The 22,326-nt window shown below is 45.8% G+C and overlaps 1 protein-coding gene across 2 annotated transcripts in view; it reads right to left on the minus strand.

Moving 5' to 3' along the window:
* Nucleotides 1–11,270, minus strand: part of ZSWIM5 (zinc finger SWIM-type containing 5) — a 40,847-nt gene extending 29,577 nt beyond the window's left edge. For both annotated transcript variants that reach the window (XR_011364301.1, XM_069981238.1), the window contains exon 1: nt 10,773–11,270. Coding sequence is in view for 1 of the 2 variants with exons in the window: in XM_069981238.1 (XP_069837339.1) it covers nt 10,773–11,259 (487 nt within the window). In the remaining variant the exon portion in view is untranslated. The remainder of the gene's footprint in view (nt 1–10,772) is intronic.
* Nucleotides 11,271–22,326: the final 11,056 nt, after the last annotated feature.

Raw genomic sequence — 22,326 nt, forward strand, 5'->3', positions numbered from 1 at the left:
TTCAGTTTAGCTCCATACACTGTCATACACAGATACCTGTAACCTGAATGACCCACCATATACTAGCATGCTCCGACAAGTGTGCGTCTATCCCCTCCATACTCCTCTACCCCTCCAGACTCCTCTGTCCTCCTCCACACCCCTTTGTCTCTTTTAGACTCTTCTGTCCTCCCCCAGACTCCTCTGTCCTCCTCCACACCCCTTTGTCTCTTTTAGACTCTTCTGTCCTCCCCCAGACTCCCCTGTCCCCTCCACTAAACTCCTCTGCCCTCTCCAGACCCCTTTGTGTCCCCCAGACCCTGCTGTCCCATCCAGAATACTCTGTTCTTCTACACTCTTCCAGGCCCCTCTAGACTCTTCTGTCCTTTACCTCTAGACTCCTCCTTTCCAGACTCCTCTATCCCATCAACACTCGCTGTCCTCACCAGACCCCTTTGCCCTATTCCAGACCAATATGTCTCCTCTAGACTCCTTTTTCCTTGTCCAGAAGGCTCTATCCTCTAGCCGAAACCCTCTAGGCCCCTTTGTCCTCCTCCAGACCCCACTGGTGGTGGCTTATATCCCATGACAACAATGGAGGAGACATATTGAAGTCTAATAACTCCATGATTTTTCCTTCCTTCTTACATTTGCTCTTGAGGAAGAGTTGGGGTGCCCCCCCACACTAGATGTTTGGCTAATCCTGCAGTAATCGGTGGGTTAAGCAGACATATACCTAATGTGTATGAGCACCTATGCTTTGTAATCTGAGCCCCCACAATGCAACAGGAAACCGGCACATTTTTCAGTCTAGCTTTGCATGCGAATAGGGAAGGAAACATTACAGAGTCTGAAGCAAAGTATTTACACCGTTACTCAGCAATTCCTTGTTGGTAAGAGGAGTTCTCCTTAAATGACCTCTCCATCGATGCATCATCTCCATTATCTTCCTGTATCCAACCCCCATCATCACTCCATGTTTACATAAAGCCGTCATACCCAGAAGATGTCCTGTAATGCTTCCTATCCTTGTGTATAGAGGGCACGCAGCTGCCATCTTTCTCTACATAGGAGATTAGGCCTCATTCACATGGAGGCACCATTAGCGCAGTTTTACTCACAGACGTCAATAGAGCTGAGGACTATGGCTGACCGATCCCTACAGATCTAGGGAATGGTGTTATAAGGATATTAAGGTTACTAGGCTAGAGATCTGTGGTGACATTGTGTGCACCGCGCCGGACAGGATTAACCTCATACGGTCACATCTGCTGTACCAAGCAGGAAAACCAGGACACCTAATCATCCATGCAACTGAGAGACTGCTGCAGCACCAAAGGGGTTAATCCCGTAAACAGAAGCCGCTCAAAAACTAATTGGTGCAAAAAGAATTACCGAAGGCATGGAAATTAACCAAAATCACTGTCTTCGCGCTCGACGGTTAATTGACTGGTCTCTTAAAGGGCCAGTCCAGACTTATTATTTTTAAAATTTAATGTTTTCAAGATTTCTGCTTGTTGTCAGTGAACGGCAACAGTCACAGCCACTTTAGCAGTCCAGGCATGATGGGAATTGTAGTTTTGCAACAGCTGGAGGGCCACAAGTTTGACACCTCTGCTATAGGGCGTAGGGGAGTCCTGTGAATCACGTGGGGGGCTATGGAACTTTTTTCGTCATAGATGTGTAGGACTGGGCTGTGAAAGGCTCTGCAGGTGACAACCTTCTACATCCGCCTACAGCCATGATCGTCATAAGAAGTGATACCAAACACCCGCAAGAAGGTGGCACGCCCACGCCGTGGAAATCCTCATGTCTCTGTATCGGACACAGTCATGAGGGAACAAACTGAGTGTACTCAACTTCTATAGCTCAGTCATGGATAATGAACAATATAGCTGGTATATATATATATATATATATATATATATATATATATATATATATACACACACATTCTGGTTTCATCCTAATCTTTCAAATTGGTAAGAATAATTCTCAGGTTTGTCTCTTCCTGGGAAAGTTGAGTGACAACCGATAAGGCCGACACTACAACTCTACAAAACTATAACTCCCATTCAAGGACCACTTTCTATAATGCTGGTTCCTGAAAGGACCAGTTCTCCAACATGCAGCTCCAACATCTGACACCCCTGAGGGTCAGCCTTTACAAAACTACAACCTCCATCATACCCCCCGATGGTCTGACAAAAGGGAATGACTCAAGTACCAGGCGGCAAGATTACCCCTCTGGCCCAGAGACACCAACTACATTAAGAAATTACTTTTTGCCATTATCTGCTCATCTACAAAGTGTGTGGCGGGATGTCGGAGCTGCCGCCTCATCCGTTCACTTGTGATGATGAAGGAAAATACCGCAAAATGAATGAGAAGGGGGCTGCTGCTGCGTTGCGGAGTCGGCGGAGGGATGGGATGTATATCCTGCGTTATTCATATTCATACAATCTCTCCACACTGAAGGCAAAACTACATTCCAGGGATCGGTAACAAGAAAAGCCGGCTCTTACATACACATCGCGGGACGCATGTTTATACAGAGGATACAGCAGGACACCAGGGGAGGGGGCTATTAATAAGACTCGCCGCACGTGATAGAAAATCAATCTATATTCCATTTATTGCTCAACCAGTCGCCCCCCCCTCCCCCCCCCCCCTTCTCTCAGTTATGAGAAGTATGTTATACAGCAAGTTCTAGCAGCAAATGTGTCCTGCACCAGAGACACGACCACCCCCGGGGCCCGACACAAGGGCCCGCCATCACAGGGCTATGACTGTGACACCGGAGGGTCAGGAAGAGCTAGTTGTGCCTTGTCTCCTGTATACAACAACTGACGGCTCTATCGCCAATTACTAACCAAAGCCAGAAATGGATCCAAAAGGAATAGGGAATATAAAGGAAGGATTTTTCCTTCTGGTTCGTGCTAGATAACATTTGGTTTTGGCTCAAACACTGTATTATTAGTAATTGCAAGTTTCAAGCCTATGTCCTGCCTGGTCTGTCAAAGTGCCATGTCCATCATCATGACGTCGTTCACAGAACACGAGCGTTTTTCCGGCTTTAGCTCTTTTAGTTCTGGAGATTTTGATTGAGTTGTCTCTGCGGAACATACAGGACCCCACATCTGATCTGCTGTCAGGAGATCACTCCGGCCCATCACAGAGCTGTCAGTGGTTTACACAGCAGGCCAGTCCATGCATAGTTTAGCCTATTTCTCAGTCTGATCTCATGAAGACTGTCGAGTCCTATGAAGACGCTCTTTTGACCTCCAATGAGTGAATGGATGTATTTCTGTATATAATGTATAGTCCAGACAAAATGTTGCACAGGCATCCAGGATGAACATAAAAAGTAGCGGTTAAGAAAATCCCGGCACTCACCTAGTAAAGTTATGCTTGTTTATTACGTGCAAAACATCATAAGGTATAGGAGGATGCGTTTCGGCATATAGCCTTCATCAGCTCATGATAGCTGATGAAGGTTATATGCCGAAACGCATCCTGCTGTACCTTATATTGTCCTCCTGTACCTTATATTACACTGAGGCTGCTGTCCACCATTGTTTTACATAATAAAACACTTTTTTTGCTGGACACAATAGTGCAGACTACTATGAAATTCTATACAGTACATTGAAAAAACAGAAAACACACGACACAGTGACCCCAGTATTACACGATCCAAGCCTCTTCGTAAATAAGCACCGATCTTATAGATCATTTACTGAACTTATTACAAGTCTCTGTGATCACATTGATCACTAGACCGTTCATGCGGCCCTTTGCTTTAATCATCCAATGTGTAACCAATGGCCAATCATTTTTAAGCATGTCGGAATTGAGCGATCAGCTGACATACAAACATTTCTACACAATTCAGAAAATTCTTCCATCACACGCCCTGCATACCGTCCTCTCTGAATCCCAGTGTGTCCCTTTTTTCCATGGATGATGTGACTCTCATGTCAGCCCAAGCCTGTGGAAAGTGACCAGGGGATCACCGGAGCACAATGTGATGGGATGTGATACATTGTTACTGAGCTGACACCATGAATCATGACTCTGTCTTTACTGATCACTGGCCCTTAATGGTTGGTGACATCTAGGACACAGGTCATCAGGGGTTAATCCGGACACGGTTATAATTTAGGTCACATGATTGATAACCAGCGTTAAACATGGAAGGACCACACTGCCCACTCTGATCAATGGTAACTTCCTGAGAACCCACTGCCAGTCACTAAAGCTAGCAATACAGTCTCTATATGTAGTGTCTACAGAGTGGTTGACACTTCCTGTGCCCCCTATGGAGCGCTATACAGCACCATATTATAGGGATATTTCCCCTAGAAGCAATGTCTTCTACTACTCCCTTTTTACATTGACCGATAGAACTTAGGCTGACCATACACCTAAGATAGTTGTCGGCCAATTGTTTGCTCCATAAACTTACACACTCGGCTCAGACAGTAAAGCATGATTTCAGGATTTCCTTGGCATTACTCACAGTTAGAGAGGAGCGAATTTACAGTAATAACGAATATCTCTACAATCCACTCATCAGCCGATTGCCTTTTGACTCACTGCTGCTCCGCGCCGCTTCTCCCTCGGGAAAAGCTGGATCCAGTCCTGGGAAATTCCTCCCAGTTTTCCAAGCCTGGATACAGCTTTTCCCAGCACCCGGGGAAGAGCGGCAGTGAGATAAAAGGAAGCAATTACAGAAATAATAAGGCACTTTATCTTGTAAATTCACTCATCTCTACTCACAGCTTTCCTCTTTGACACAGGTGTGAAACTCATAGTTGCAAAACTACAATTTCCATTATCCCTGGACAATTAAATATTAAGCTGTCCAGGCATGATGGGAATTGTAGTTTTTCAACAGTTGCGAGTTTAACATATCCTTTTACACACACAAATTTATTTGACAGATTATTGAAGCCAAAGCCAAGAACCAATAAATCTGTGTGTGTAAAAGGACCCACACAACTTGCTGGGAATACAGAGGTTAAGAAATACATGTTAGCTATTCACATGTTACAGTCATACAGCGAACCATGGCAAAAACAAAAGTATACAACCAGATGTGTAAAAAAATAAATAAATTCTACAATACAGGAGACAGCTATGTTCTCAGCTGTCAGGGCATGCTGAGAGTTGTAGTCTTTCAACAACTGAAGAACCATCCATTTTGGAACACTGCCAAAGTTGTAGCTTTCCAATAATAATGTAACACCAGTTGATAGTCGCAACTCACAGACAGAGGAAATGATTGAGAGGTCAGATCTCCATATAGATCATGGATGGGGAACCCATGGCCCTCCAGCTGTTTCAACAATAAAATTCCCATCATGTCTGGACAGATAAAGCTTTGGCTGACCGGGCATGATGGGAATTGTAGTTTTGCAACAGCTGGAGTGCCATAGGTTGTGCACCCCTGATATAGACAGTCCTGAAGATCTGATCACAGCCTAAGCTACATCTCTGACTCCCTGCCATACAACGAAATGCAAATGTTCATCACAAGGGAAATAACAGGAATAACAGGAATTTATTTTGGGCCATAATTTTTCCCATTCATATCCTGGCCTGTGAATGTAAGCAGAGAACGTTCTGGAGCTAATACTGTGTCATGTAAATCCACAATCTGTGACCTGTGTGTGGTCTGCCGTGAGTGGCATCTACGGCAGAGGTGGCCGGCGGATGCAGGGATCATTTACGGAAACCTAGATGGTGGCAGAGTCAGCCTGAAGCCGCCTGCACATCCCCAGCACACAGCGGGCCCCGCACACTACACACGCTGATGGCCTCTTTCTCAGCCGCTTTGTTCCTCTTTTTTTTTTTTTCTAAATGCCTAATTAAATCCCTTTGAATCTGGTTCTGGGAATTAAAAAAAGAAAAAAAACCTCTCGGAAGGATGAAAGAAGCGGCATTTAAAAAGTTTTCAGCGGCTGGAGGAAGAAGGCTTTGGAGTTCTCGCTTTCCCTCCCCCTGGAAACTTGTAGCCAAATGTTAAAGATTTTAGGGGCTTTTGGGTTCTGGAAGAAGTTAACGAAATTCCATAACTCTGGAAAAAAAATAGGAAGGGTGTCTGTTCATAAACAAGTGACCCTTTCATGGCTCCAATCGGTGGGGCGTCCGGAATCACACAAATGGAAACTGCAGAAGGGGGGGGGGGGGGGTGACAAGTGGGAGATAGCAGACATCCGATGATGATACAAATGTCCTCATTGTGTCACAATGGGTATGACTTCAGATACAAAGGAACGACTACAATCACTATGCTGCGGGTAATACATGTTACCTCTATTATCAGTCGAAAAAAGATCCTGATAGTCCCAAACCCCCGGGCCGGCAGCACGGAAAGGTGAGTCACAAGAAAACTTGATAATAGTAACTCTACGCCCAACGCAGACATCAAGTGGACTCCAAACTGCAACCCTCAGCATGCACAGACAGATTTAGGCTGGGAGTCATAGTTCTGCAACAGTATGGCGCAACCAAGAGACAGCTGTGTATAAAGCAGGTCAGAGATTTAGGGTGAATTCACACAGAAATTTGTGCAACCGTCCTATTCATCTGAAATTTCCTCACTCTGGAAGAAAGAAAAAGGCAACACAAATCTGATTGTTGCAAATATCTGTTTATGGCCCTTTAAAAAATGGCAGACGGATCAAATGGTCAAAATAACTCTGATCACTGCAAATATTTTGCTGTGTATGGAGGTCTAATAGAAGGATCAGTGTTCACGGTTGGTATATACATACGTGGATCGTCTTTGTACAAGCTTCACCGCTGATACAAAATAATCAATACTGATCTGATACATGATAATCAGGCAGAAAAAATTTTCTGGGATCGATTGGCTCTGACTGATTACTACAGGGTAGTGATACAGCACATCTGATCTCCAAGAGCAATGCAGACAACTTTTTTACGTTTCTTTGCTGGATATGACAAAGCTGCAGTGTGGTGCACGCCATCTATGAGAGATGTGGCGGCACAAAGTGCGATCTTGCTGAATAAACTGGTAAGCCCTTGTGCACACTAAGAGGGACATGCATCATCCGGTGTACTGATGATTTTCGGCGTAAAGTGCCGATATGCGAATGATTTTATTCGCAAATGGCCGATTTGCAAATAAAATATTTCGCATATCGGCACTTCACGGCGGGGGGCGGGGACTCAGAGTCCGCGTAATTTATCGTTTTTCAGCGCAAAGATACGCCGAAAACCTACTCCACCTTTGAGGTGGTGTAGGTTTTCGGCTGTGCGCACCGATGCGCACGGGATTTATGTAGAGGCAGTCCGCCTCTACATAAATCTCAGTAGCGCCGGAGATGCGGGGACATTTATAAGTCCGGCGTAAAAATTGCCGGACTTAATAAATGTCCCCCTAAGTATTCTGACACAGATTGTATGCCAAAATCCACATCCAAGTGATCTCAGTGGGAAATTCTTGTCACTGTTCACACAGAGTGTTTGTTGTGTTTTTGTTTTAAATCCACATCAAGAACTGACATGTCAATACGTTTTGCTTTTTCCACTGAAATAAAAGGAACTTTTTTTGCTTTGTAAGAACGGCAAAGGTCCTGGTCATTGAATTCACTGCATCTCAAAAAATAACCCTGAAAGAAGAGGCCGAGCAGAGATAAACAGGCGGCCGCCATCAGAGACGAAAAAATAACACCACTTAAATTAGATTTGTGCACCCCCACCCCCCTAGGAAAAGGGCCAGAGAGAGCTCCAATGGCCTCTGACACTGCAGGCAGGAGCAGGCATTGCTTTGTCAGGCTGACAGCCTTGTGATTGTCTGGCCTGGGGATTTTACCCTACAAAGCCTGTTAGAGTCAATCCATTGCTGATAAGGTGCGTGTGTGTGTGGGGGGGGGGGGGGGATAATCTCTGCGCTTGTCTGGAGAATATCACTTATTAGCAAAAGCTTCTCTGGAAACAAACATAATTACAAAAATGCTGAGTAGGAGGAGACAATGATAAAGAGGATGAGGATGGGGGGATCGATGGAGAAGACTGCGGCTAGTAACAATATATACATTGTATCTGACTGTAACAAAGATCAAACTGCAAAACAAAAACAATATACAGAAGTGTCCCCCAGCTGCTGCCTAGCTGATGCTAAACTACAACCCCCATCATGCCCTGACAACCGATGGGGAGCAACAGGTTGTTGTACAACGAGATGAGTCCGTTCTGTAAAACTGGGGGAAAAAAACTGTCTGTGACGTTCTCTTTTTGTTTTGGGGGACACTTTCGGATCACAAGACAGACGATTTGCAAATTACATATGAGCAAAAAAAAAAAAAACAGTCTGAAAGTCTAAAAAATTATTTAAAAAAGCTCAGAGACTGACCAGACGAACCAAGGATTACATTTTCAGGATTTTTTTTTTTTTTTTTTGCATGAAAATCTGTGTTTTGAAAGTAAAAATACTGTACAGAAAAGTGAGTATGCATCTAGCCCTGCTGACTGTAACATGATAATAACTAATATAGAAGCTCAGACCGCAAAACAACAAATGGATACGTATAGAGGGAACAGTTTGGCCCATAGACTTCATATCGTCCCCTCAGCCCAAAACCATCAGATTACATCGCAGGTATAAAGGGAACGTATCTGAGCCCCCACACTCCAGCCAATGCTTTTCTGCATATCCAGACCCCTGACAATAATGGCATGCAATAAAGAAGAGGCAAGCCTGGCAGCAGTGACAGACTAGCAAGGAGGACACCAGGACTAACATGGTCAGGACTATGAAAGGGACTGAGCCCAGCAACATTTACAACACACAGCGCCAGAGGTCCAGCTGCCCTAAAGCCATGATGGGAACCTGTCAGGCAAATTAGAGGAGGACTGTGGTGATCAGTTCCTCGGTCCCCAGGCTCGGTCCCACATCTCATTACTCATCCACAGTCTGAACACTCATGAGCACATCACCCTACCTCCCCCGTCCTTGTCCCAACAATGAAATCTACCCTAACCCAAGCCATATGTAATGGCCCTTATCTCATCCCATGCCCTTCATCCCTCATCAACCCAAACTGCATCTGTCCATAGTCCTGGATGGAACTAAAGCATTACCAATACATTGTCCATACAAGACCTCACACTGGATCACCAACCCTCATCCACGGTCCTGAACCAACTCTCACCCAGGGTCTTAAACTGGTCCCAACACTCGACCGGACATTAACCAGGGTACTATACCAGTCCAATCGTTAACACAGGTTCTAAAACTGGTCCCGACCTTAACCAATATTTTAGACTGGTCCTGACATTAAACAGGCTCCTAAATTGGTCCTAACACTAACTAAGGTCCTAAACTAGACCTAACACTAACTATGGTTCTACACTGGTTCCAACACCACCAAGGTCCTGACCTGGTCCCAACACTAAACGGGCTCCTAAACTGGTCCCAACACTAAGGTCTTCAACTGGTCCAAACACTAACTAGAATACTGAACTGGTCTCAACACTAACCAGGGTACTGAACCGGTCCCAACACTAACCAGGGTACTGAACTGGTCCCAACACTAACCAGGGTGCTGAACTGGTCCCAACACTAACCAGGGTACTGAACTGGTCCCAACACTAACCAGGGTACTAAACTGGTCCCAACACTAACCATGGTACTGAACTGGTCCCAACACTAACCAGGGTACTGAACTGGTCCCAACATTAACCAGGGTGCTGAACCGGTCCTAACACTAACCAGGGTACTGAATCGATCCCAACACTAACCAGGGTACTGAACCGGTCCCAACACTAACCAGGGTACTGAACCGGTCCCAACACTAACCATGGTACTGAACCGGTCCTAACACTAACCAGGGTACTGAACCGGTCCCAACACTAACCAGGGTACTGAACCGGTCCCAACACTAACCAGGGTACTGAACCGGTCCCAACACTAACCATGGTACTGAACCGATCCCAACACTAACCAGGGTACTGAACTGATCCCAACACTAACCAGGGTACTAAACCGGTCCCAACACTAACCAGGGTACTGAACCGATCCCAACACTAACCAGGGTACTGAACCGATCCCAACACTAACCAGGGTACTGAACCGATCCCAACATAAACCAGGGTACTGAACTGGTCCCAACACTAACCAGGGTACTGAGCCGGTCCCTACACTAACCAGGGTACTGAACAAACCCCAACACTAACCAGGGTACTGAACAAACACTAACCAGGGTACTGAGCCGGTCCCTACACTAACCAGGGTACTGAACAAACCCCAACACTAACCTGGGTACTGAACCGATCCCAACACTAACCAGGGTACTGAACAAACACTAACCAGAGTACTGAAACAATCCCAACACTAACCAGGGTACTGAACCAGTCCCTACACTAACCAGGGTACTGAACCAGTCCCTACACTAGCCAGGGTACTGAACCAGTCCCTACACTAACCAGGGTACTGAACCAGTCCCTACACTAACCAGAATACTGAACTGGCCCCAATGCTAGCCAAGGTCCTAAACTGGTCCCACCAGCCATTCCAGGTGTTGCACTGGTTCCATCCCCAGGGACTCCCTCCACCACTGCTCTGGTACCAGTCCCAACTCTTCCCCATTGGTAACCGGGCCCTAACAAGCCTCCCAGCTCCTGATTCTGGGCCCCCACAGCCTTGACCATGGGATTGTGGCCCCTCAGTCCTGCTCGGGGCCCCCAGCCCTCCCTGCTCATCCATCATAGTGATTCCCTGCCCTGGGGCCCCCAGCCCGGCCAGCCTTAGGGCCACTCACCGACTTGCAAGACGTTCTCCACGCAGCCGCTCTCCAGGAGCCGTATCCCCCGGCGGAAGGGCAGCCCCTCTCCTCCTCCCGTCCCCGGGGCCCCGGGACCCCCGATGCCTGGTAGGGCAGAGCTCTGGCCCGGCCCCAGGGCTCCTCCTATGGGTCCCCCGGCCGGGGCCCCCGTCTCCTCGCCTCGGTACTGGAAGGAGGAGTACATGCAGATCTCTCTCTCGTTGCGGGGAAAGGACCAGTAGACGATGCGGCGCTGCACGGGCTCCGGGATCCGCTCGAATCGCTCCTCCACCCGTTCGAAGGCCCATTTCTCCGCCACCGCCTTGGCGGCGCAGTCCAGCAGGGACTCGGGCTGGTAGTGCGGCCGGGCGGCGGCTCCTCGCTGCTGGGGACACTGCTGGGAGGGAGGGCCGCTCCGGGAGCACAGCCGCTTGGCCGGGGGTAGCTGGAGCGGCGGCGGCGGAGCTCTCTCACCCTCCGCCATGTCCGCTCTGCGCTCTCTGACTGACTGAACCGCGGGGCCGCGCAGCGCGTACCCGCTCCCCGCACAGCTCTCCCCTGATTGGCTGCTGCCCGGGACCGCGCGTAGGAACCGTCATCTCATTGGTCAATGCCCGGGCTCGCGCAGGTAGGAAGGCCGCTGATTGGTCGGAAACAAGAAAGGCCAGGAAGCCGGGGAGGAATGTGACACTCAGCAGCTGTCAAAGCCCAGAGCTCAGTGTACACGGTGCGGATATACAGAGCCGGGTATACTGAGGGGTACAGCTATACATGTACAGAGACAGATATACTGAGGGGGGACAGCTATACATGTACAGAGACAGGTATACTGAGGGGGGACAGCTATACATGTACAGAGACAGCTATACTGAGGGTGTACAGAGCCGGGTATACTAAGGGGTACAGCTATACATGCACAGAGACAGGTATACTGAGGGATACAGCTATACATGTACAGAGCCGGGTATACTAAGGGTGTACAGCTATACAAGTACAGAGACAGGTATACTGAGGGGTACAGCTATACATGTACAGAGCCGGGTATACTGAGGGGGGACAGCTATACATGTACAGAGACAGGTATACTGAGGGTGTACAGCTATACATGCACAGAGACAGGTATACTGAGGGTGTACAGAGCCGGGTATACTAAGGGGTACAGCTATACATGTACAGAGACAGGTATACTGAGGGTGTACAGCTATACATGCACAGAGACAGGTATACTGAGGGTGTACAGAGCCGGGTATACTGAGGGGTACAGCTATACAAGTACAGAGCCGGGTATACTGAGGGGGTACAGCTATACATGTACAGAGACAGCTATACTGAGGGTGTACAGAGCCGGGTATACTAAGGGGTACAGCTATACATGTACAGAGACAGGTATACTGAGGGGTACAGCTATACATGTACAGAGACAGGTATACTGAGGGGTACAGCTATACGAGTACAGAGACAGGTATACTGAGGGGTACAGCTATACAAGTACAGAGACAGGTATACTGAGGGGGTACAGCTATACATGTACAGAGCCGGGTATACTGAGAGGTACAGCTATACATGTACAGAGACAGGTATACTGAGGGTGTACAGAGCCGGGTATACAGAGGGGGGACAGCTATACATGTACAGAGACATGTATACTGAGGGGGGACAGCTATACATGTACAGAGACATGTATACTGAGGGGGGACAGCTATACATGTACAGAGACATGTATACTGAGGGTGTACAGAGCCGGTTATACTAAGGGGTACAGCTATACATGTACAGAGACAGGTATACTGAGGGGTACAGCTATACGAGTACAGAGACAGGTATACTGAGGGGTACAGCTATACAAGTACAGAGACAGGTATACTGAGGGGGTACAGCTATACATGTACAGAGCCGGGTATACTGAGTGGTACAGCTATACATGTACAGAGACAGGTATACTGAGGGGGGACAGCTATACATGTACAGAGACAGGTATACTGAGGGTGTACAGAGACGGGTATACTAAGGGGTACAGCTATACATGTACAGAGCCGGGTATACTGAGGGGTACAGCTATACAAGTACAGAGCCGGGTATACTGAGGGGGTACAGCTATACATGTACAGAGACAGGTATACTGAGGGTGTACAGAGCCGGGTATACTGAGGGGTACAGCTATACAAGTACAGAGACAGGTATACTGAGGGGGTACAGCTATACATGTACAGAGCCGAGTATACTGAGCGGTACAGCTATACATGTACAGAGACAGGTATACTGAGAGTGTACAGCTATACATGTACAGAGCCGGGTATACTGAGGGGGGATAGCTATACATGTACAGAGACAGGTATACTGAGCGGTACAGCTATACATGTACAGAGACAGGTATACTGAGGGTGTACAGCTATACATGTACAGAGCCGGGTATACTGAGGGGGGATAGCTATACATGTACAGAGCCGGGTAAACTGAGCGTGTACAGAGCCGGGTATACTGAGGGGGGCAGCTATACATGTACAGAGACAGGTATACTGAGGGGGGGCAGCTATACATGTACAGAGACAGGTATACTGAGGGTGTACAGCTATACATGTACAGAGCCGGGGATAGCTATACATGTACAGAGCCGGGTATACTGAGGATGTACAGAGCCGGGTATACTGAGGGGGGGGCAGCTATACATGTACAGAGACAGGTATACTGAGGGTGTAAAGAGCCGGGTATACTCAGGGGTACAGCTATACAAGTACAGAGACAGGTATACTGAGGGTATACAGAGCCGGGTATACTGAGGGGGGACAGCTATACATGTACAGAGACAGGTATACTGAGTGTGTACAGAGCCAGGTATACTGAGGGTGTACAGCTATACATGTACAGAGACAGGTATACTGAGGGGGTACAGCTATACATGTACAGAGCCGGGTATACTGAGGGGTACAGCTATACATGTACAGAGCCGGGTATACTGAGGGGGGGCAGCTATACAAGTACAGAGACAGGTATACTGAGGGGGGATATCTATACATGTATAGAGACAGGTATACTGAGGGGGTACAGAGCCGGGTATACTGAGGGTGTACAGCTATACATGTACAGAGACAGGTATACTGAGGGTGTACAGCTATACATATACAGAGCCGGGTATACTGAGGGAGGATAGCTATACATGTACAGAGACAGGTATACTGAGGGGGGACAGCTATACATGTACAGAGACAGGTATACTGATGGTGTACAGAGCCGGGTATACTGAGGGTGTACAGCTATACATGTACAGAGACAGGTATACTGATGGTGTACAGAGCCGGGTATACTGAGGGGGGACAGCTATACATGTACAGAGACAGCTATACTGAGGGTGTACAGAGTCGGGTATACTGAGGGATACAGCTATACATGTACAGAGACAGGTATACTGAGGGTGTACAGCTATACATGTACAGAGACAGGTATACTGAGGGTGTACAGCTATACATGTACAGAGACAGGTATACTGAGGGTGTACAGCTATATACAGGTATACTGATGGTGTACAGAGCCGGGTATACTGAGGGTGTACAGCTATACATGTACAGAGACAGGTATACTGATGGTGTACAGAGCCGGGTATACTGAGGGGGGACAGCTATACATGTACAGAGACAGCTATACTGAGGGTGTACAGAGTCGGGTATACTGAGGGATACAGCTATACATGTACAGAGACAGGTATACTGAGGGTGTACAGCTATACATGTACAGAGACAGGTATACTGAGGGTGTACAGCTATACATGTACAGAGACAGGTATACTGAGGGTGTACAGCTATATACAGAGCCGAGTATACTGAGGTGGTACAGAGCTATGCATGTATACTGTACTGAGGTGGTACAGAGCTATACATGTACAGAGCAAGATATACTGAGGCTGTACAGCCATACTACTACTATACATACTATATATGTATATATATGTGTATATATATATATATATATATATCACTACAATATACATACTATACAGCCAAGTATACTGACAGGGTAAATCTATACATCTACAGAGCCAGGTATACTGAGGGTGTACAGCTATACATGAACAGAGCCAGGGGTGTAGCTAGGATTTATGGGGCCCCATAGCAAAGAACTGCACAGGGCCCCATGAGTCCCATCCCCCCCCCCCCTCCCAATACTTACATGGTACAACGTGGTCCCCTGGCGTTCTTTCACTTTCTCAGCTCCTAGCACATGAGGGACATGACTCTTGCACCAGGAGCTAAGAAAGCAAACACCAGGAGACCACGTCGGATCAGGTGAGTACTAGCAAGGGTGAAGGAGCGGGCTGCAGGCAGTATGGGGGGAAGGTGAGCTGCAGCTGGAGGTGGGGGTCCTTACTCCGGGGTGCTGGTGGTTGGGTGCTGTCAGTGGCCTACCATGAAAATAGGCCACTCACCAGAGCCAGATATTCTAAGGGCTATACATGTACACAGCAAGATATATATATATATATATATATATATATATATATATATATATATATATATATATATATATATATATACATATACAGGATTGTACACTATAATGTACAACACTGAGGATATTATATATACTGTAGAGCTAGGATTATACCATACAGTATACTGTAGTTATACTATATGTACTATGTATACAACTGAGAGTATATATATATTTATATATATGTATACATGTACAGCACTGGATATACTATACACATGCACCAATTTAAAGCTGAATAAGGCGATGAGTCCAGATGGTGTCCACCCCAGGGTTCTTAAAGAACTCGGATATGTGGTTGCTGCCCCCCTGACAGATCTGTGTAACCAATCCCTCCTAACAGGAGATGTTCCTGATGGTTGGAGAATGGCCAATGTTATACCCATTCACAGGAAGGGTATTAGAGAAGAGCCCAGTAACTACAGGCCAGTGAGCCTAACATCTGTACTAGTAAAAATGATGGAAACTCTTCTAAAAAAAAAAAAAGAAGATAATGGGTAAACAAAAAATTAGCAACTTGATAGATCCAAACCAGCATGGCTTTACTGCGGGCCGATGATGTCACACTTACCTTATCAATTTCTTAGATTATGTCACAAAAGTGTTGGATGAAGGTGGCTCAGTGGATATCGCCTATCCTGACTTCAGCAAAGCCTTAGATACAGTCCCCTATAAAGAGCTGGGGACATGGCAGTGATGAATACTTACCTGTCCCACTCTGCTGCAGCTTTCTGCCAACGTCAACGCTTAAGCAACATCTGCTGATGTTCTGCTCCCACAGGAAATGGCCTCTTAGCATTAATTCTATACTGTCTATACTGAGATGTCATTTCCAGTAGGAGCAGCACATCATGGGATGTTGCTGAAATGCCTACATCAATGAAGAACAGGCGGCCCGGGGCCTGGCAGCTACAGCAGAGCAGGACAGGTAATCACTGCTATGTCTTCCGCAGGTCAGCCAGGATAGTTTCTCCCAGACAACCCCTTTGATCCCTGGATAATTCAGTAGATTTGTGATTGTCTGAAGGATAGCTATCAGAGGTGTATTCTGAGCAGAAACTGGTTACAAGTGGTGGCCACAAGGGTCTGTTCTGGGTCCTATTCTTTTTATTATGTTTGTAAGTGACATAGGAGAAGGTATGCTGGGTATGGTGTCTGTAATATGGAAAATGATTTAGCTTTGCTAGATAAGTGGCTCAAACAATGGAAACTGCAGTTCAATGTTTCCAAATGTAAAATAATGCACTTGGGGAGGAGGAATCCTCTATCCGATTATCATATCATCAGTTCTGTGTTGGCAAAGACTTGAGAGGAGAAGGATTTAGGGGTAGTGATTTCTGACAGTCTTAAAATGAGTCACCAGTGCAACCAGATGGTGGGGAAAGCAAATGGTATGCTGGGCTGTATATATATTTAATGGTATGCTGGGCTGTATATATAATGGTATGATGGACTGTATATATAATGGTATGCTGGGCTGTATAGCTAGAGGTATAACCAGTAGGAAGAGGGAGATTGGGATCCCGCTGTATAGAGATTTAGTAACATCACATCTGAAATGCAGAACGGGTCCAAAGACGGGCTACAAAAAAGGTGGAGGGTCTAAGCAAAACACCAAGAAAGCAGCCGATTATCGCTCAATGTAATAAATACAACGATTAGCCGATGACAACGATCATCGGCCGATCGTTGATATAGGTTCTGACCTATTTTTGTCGGGCGCCGACCGCCGGTGACTGGCGATATACATTACCTATCCACGTTCCAGGGCTGCTCCTGCTGTCTTCTCCCCGGGTCCCGCTCGCTCTAGCTTCAGAGCGGCCTGTCAGCTGACAGGCCGCCGGGCCAATCACAGGCCGCAGCGGTCGCGGCCTGTGAGTGGCTGAGCAGCCTGTCAGCTGACAAGCCACTCTGAAGCTAGAGCAAGCGGGACCCGGGGAGAAGACAGCAGGAGCAGCCCTGGAACGTGGATAGGTAATGTATGTAGTTTAAACAAGGGCTGCAAGGAGATCGGTAACGATGTCCATGCAGCCCTTGTTAAACGATTATCGGGCTGTGTAATAGGCCCAGTAAACGAGCAACGATCTAGCAGATCGCTGCTCGTTTACAGGTACTATCGGGCCCCCATCGGCCCGTGTAATACCCCCCTCAAAGAATCTAAATCTGTATAGTCTGGAGAAAAGAAGGGACTAAATCGAAACCTTTAAATATGTTAAAGGACTAAATAAGGTTCAAGAGGGAAGGTTTTTTTTTTTTTTAAAAAAAGGAGGGCACAGTGAGAGGTTGGAGAAAAGATTAGAAATAACATGAGAAAATATTACTGAAAGAGTAGTAGATGCTAGGAACAAACTTCCTGCAGATGTGGTAGGTAAATCTACAATAAGTCAATCTAAACCTGCCTGAAGTAAACATATATTTATGCTAAGATAATAAGAAAGGAAATAAGAAAAGGGCAGACTAGATGGACCAAGTGGTCTTTTTCTGCTGACATCATGTGTGATACTATCTGCTGAGCTCTGGTATATTTAATCCTATCATGTGTGATAATGTCTGCTGAGCTGTTCTACCTAATTCTGCTGATTAGTTGCTGTATCTAACACTATCATACATACAGCACTGATTACAGTTTACATGTACAGCACCAGGTACACCAAACTTATATACAGCACCAGATAAACTAAGCATATATACAGCACCACGTGTACCATACATATATACAGCACTAGGTGTTCTATACATATGTACAGCACCAGGTGTTCTATACAAATGTACAGTACCAGGTACACTATAAATATATGTGTACTATACATATGTACAGCACCAGGTACACTCTACATATATACAGCACCAGGTGTACTATACATATATACAGCAAAAGGTACTCTATACATATATACAGCACCAGGTACACTATAAATATATAGGTGTACTATACATATATACAGCACCAGATACACAACACATATAAACAGCACCAGGTACACTATACATATATATAGCACCAGGTGTACTGTAAATATATACAGCACCAGGTACACTATACATATATACAGCACTGAGTACACTATACATATATATAGCACCAGGTACACTATACATATATACAGCACCAGATGTACTATACATATATACAGAACTCAGTACACTATACATATATACAGCACCAGGTACACTATACATATATAAAGCACCACGTACACTAAACATATATATATATATATATAGCACCAGGTACACTATACATATATACAGCACCAGGTACACAATACATATATACAGCACTGAGTACACTTTACATATATACAGAACCAGGTACACTAAACATATATACAGCACCAGATACACTATACACATATACAGCACCACGTGTACCATACATATATATAGCACCAGGTGTACTATCCATCTGTATAGCAGCAGGTACACTTAACATATATACAGCACTGAGTACACTATACAGTACTGTATATACAGCACCAGGTACATCATACAGAACTGAATATGTATGGCAGATTCATTGCTGCTCCGCAGGATGACGTCTGTCCTGCCATCCACTCATCCGCGCTGTCAGTCTTCACCGCAGTTGTCATTCTATTCATGCAACCTGAGGCTCAGGATGAGCAGAGCTGCACAGAGGATTATGGGAGGTCTCCCTGAATGTAACAGATAAGTTTAACCCTGTGATTATCCTCTGCGTCTGCCTGGAAGCCATCCATTACCTGTCTGCAGGTGGACGGGGTGTATTTCAGCTCTCGCCCCTTGTCCTTTAGCCATTTTTATCTCTCTTCTTAATCTGTCCAAATAAAGACCTAAATAACCATTCAGTGAGGGCGTGAACTCTGACCCTCCAGAAGATAAAGAGTCATTTTGTCTGCTGAGCTCTGCTCATCCTGAGCCTCCTGGTTCATGAATACAAAGCCAGAATTACAGTCAAGACTGATACTGCCAGAAGCATCCAGCCAGCATCTGATACATATGGAGGAAAGCAAAGTAACAAGAAGATAGAGTCATCACACATTGTGTTGTTGCTTTATCCTCAGGGAGAGTCTGATGACATCATCGCTCTTGTGTTTGTATGATGAGGTCGCACATCCTGTGAATGCCATCATTAATGCCGGTAAGTGGGTTTACCAGATGTGGTAAGAATGATAGATGTGACAGAATTTTTTGGAGGGGTAGAAGATGATGTGTATCACTGTGTACCCCCTACATGTATAGTAATCATACTGCAGACATTCATCTGTGAATAGTAACACACAGGGGAGCCCCTATGCAATACACCCCCATAAGTCGCATACTATTACATGTCTTTAGGCCCCTCAGACATTGTGTATTACTCCCATCATCCCTGACCCCAGAAGCTCACAATCTAATCTGCCTATGACACACTGTGTATTACTTCCATCATCCCTGACCCCAAGAGCTCACAATCTAATCTCCCTATCACACACAATGAATCACTCTCATCATCCCTTACCCCAGCACCTCACAATCTAATCTCCCTATCACACACAATGAATCACTCTCATCATCCCTTACCCCAGCACCTCACAATCTAATCTGCCTATCACACACAATGTATCACTCCCATCATCCCTGACCTTAAGAGCTCACAATCTAATCTGCCTATCACACACAATGTATCACTCCCATCATCCCTGACCTTAAGAGCTCACAATCTAATCTGCCGGTCACACACAATGTATCACTCCCATCATCCTTGACCTTAGCGACTCACAATGTAAGGTCACCCGCAATGTATTATACTCTCACCATCCCTGACCCCAGGAGCTCACAATCCATTGTGTTATCTCCCTGTATTAGAACACTGTTAGATCATGTGACTGGGGAATTTTCAGCCACATCCCCCCCACCCCTCCCCTCACATCCTTCCAGCAGGATGTCCTATGTCACATCCTCCAGTGTGTGTAATTGGGGGGGCTGTATGTAGACATGGGGTGCAGGGGACTGTGGGAGGACAGAGATCCTAAATGACCCCATGCATCACCGCTGCTTCCTCTATCGGTGCTGGGGCCTTCCTGTGTGCTCAGCCCCTCTGTCCGCCCACCATTCCTCTCTCACTTATCTCTCACAGCTCCCTGTGTCTCTGCGTATCGCAGCCTTTCTCTTGTCTTGTACACAAGGGACCCTATCAGTGTATCTAAGCCTGTTAAAGGGGTTGTGCAGCGAAAATCTTTTTCTTTCAAATCAACTGGTGTGAGGAAATTATATAGACAGGAACTCTGTTTCGGTTTTCTGTGAATCCCCATAGAAAACCTCTCCTGCAATGGACTGTTCCTGTCTCGTCCAGAGATGTAGCAGAGAGCAGTGTGTCAGACTGAAAATAAACCAACATTTCCTGCATGACATCCAGCAGCTAATAAGTATGGGAAGACCTGAGATTTTTTAATAGAAGTAAATTACAAATGTATATAACTTTCTAACTCCGGCTAATTTGAAAGAAAAAGATTTTCGCTGGACAACCCCTTTAAGTGTGAAACAGTCTCCACACAGTACTACTTTCATATCATGTAATGTTTCCTAATTTCATTGCAAACTAATCTCACAAATGAAAGGCGGTTCCATCCAATTCTGCTGAGTTGCTGTATCTAAGCGTCCATTTACACAGAAAGATTATCTGACAGATTATCTGCCAAAGATTTGAAGCCAAAACCAGGAACAGACTATATACAGAGATCAGGTCATAAAGGAAAGCCAGAAATTTCTCTTTTCAAATCCATTCCTGGCTTTGGCTTCAAATTTTTGGCAGATAATCTGTCAGATAATCTTTCTGCCTAAATGGACCCTAATGCTACGTTTACACGGAACGATTATCGGGTGAATTTTCGCGATAAAGATCGAATTCGAACGATAATCGTACGTGTAAACGCGGCGAATGATCGATAAATCGTTCATTTTGATCTTTTAACATGTTCTTAAATCGTCGTTCGCAAAAAATTCGCAGATCGTTCCGTGTAAACAGTCGTTCACTGATTTTACCTATGTGTGAGATAGGCTTAAGCGATCGCAAAACGAATTTTCTGTACGATATATCGTTCCATCTAAACGCTGATTGTTATAAAAAAAATCATTACTTCGAAATCGTTAATCGTACGATCGGACCAATAATCGCCTCGTGTAAACGTAGCATTACCCTATCATGGGTGATTTTATTTGCTGTATCTAATCCTATCATGTGTGATACTATCTGCTTAGCTATGTATCTAAGCCTACCGTGTGAAATGGCTGTATCGAAACCTGTATCATGGGTGAGACTGCTGACCTGTTGTTTCTAAATCTGGTACACTGCTGTATCTAATTCTGTTATGTGTGATTATATCTTCTGAGCTATTGTATCTAAGCCTGTATTTTGTGATACGGTCAGCTACACTCCTGAATCCAAGGCATAAGTCTGATACTAGCTATATCAAAACCAGTTGTGTCATATTGTCATCTAAGCCACTGTATCTAAACCTCATTGTTTGAGATACTGTCTACAAAGCTGCTGTATCTAAATCTGTTAGGTTTGATACTATTTGCTGAGCTGGGGTATCTAAACATATCATGTGACATAGTGTATCTAATCTGTTTATGTTTGATACTGTCTGCAGAGTTCCTCTATCTAATCCTATCATGTTTGATGTCACTGTCTGTTGAGATACTGTACCTACTCCTAGACTTTTCTTTACTATAGGCGGTGGAGTTGGAGGTTGTGTTGCCGATCAGTGACCTGTGACCCTGATCACATGACTCATGGTAAATGGCACACCACCATGACACTGTATTGAAGAGGAGAATATGCTTGGCGCAGCTGGATTGGCACTTTGTGGTGGGACCGTGGGGGTGGAGCTGCTCGGTGAGTGGCGGCGCTTTGTGTAACCGCTTCTTCCTTTGCCACTTTTGCCTTCTTCTCATTTCCCATTTTTGCTCTTTCTGCTCACTCGTCATGACCTGCCGCACCACAGCCCACATCCTATAAGTAACCCGAGACCCCAGAGATTACACAGCTCTCACCAGTGAGGGAGCAGGAAGTGGGAACTAGACCAGGAGACATTACGCCCCCCCCCCC

The sequence above is a fragment of the Dendropsophus ebraccatus genome, chromosome 8 (assembly GCF_027789765.1).
Source record: "Dendropsophus ebraccatus isolate aDenEbr1 chromosome 8, aDenEbr1.pat, whole genome shotgun sequence".
NCBI classification, from domain to species: Eukaryota; Metazoa; Chordata; class Amphibia; order Anura; family Hylidae; genus Dendropsophus; species Dendropsophus ebraccatus.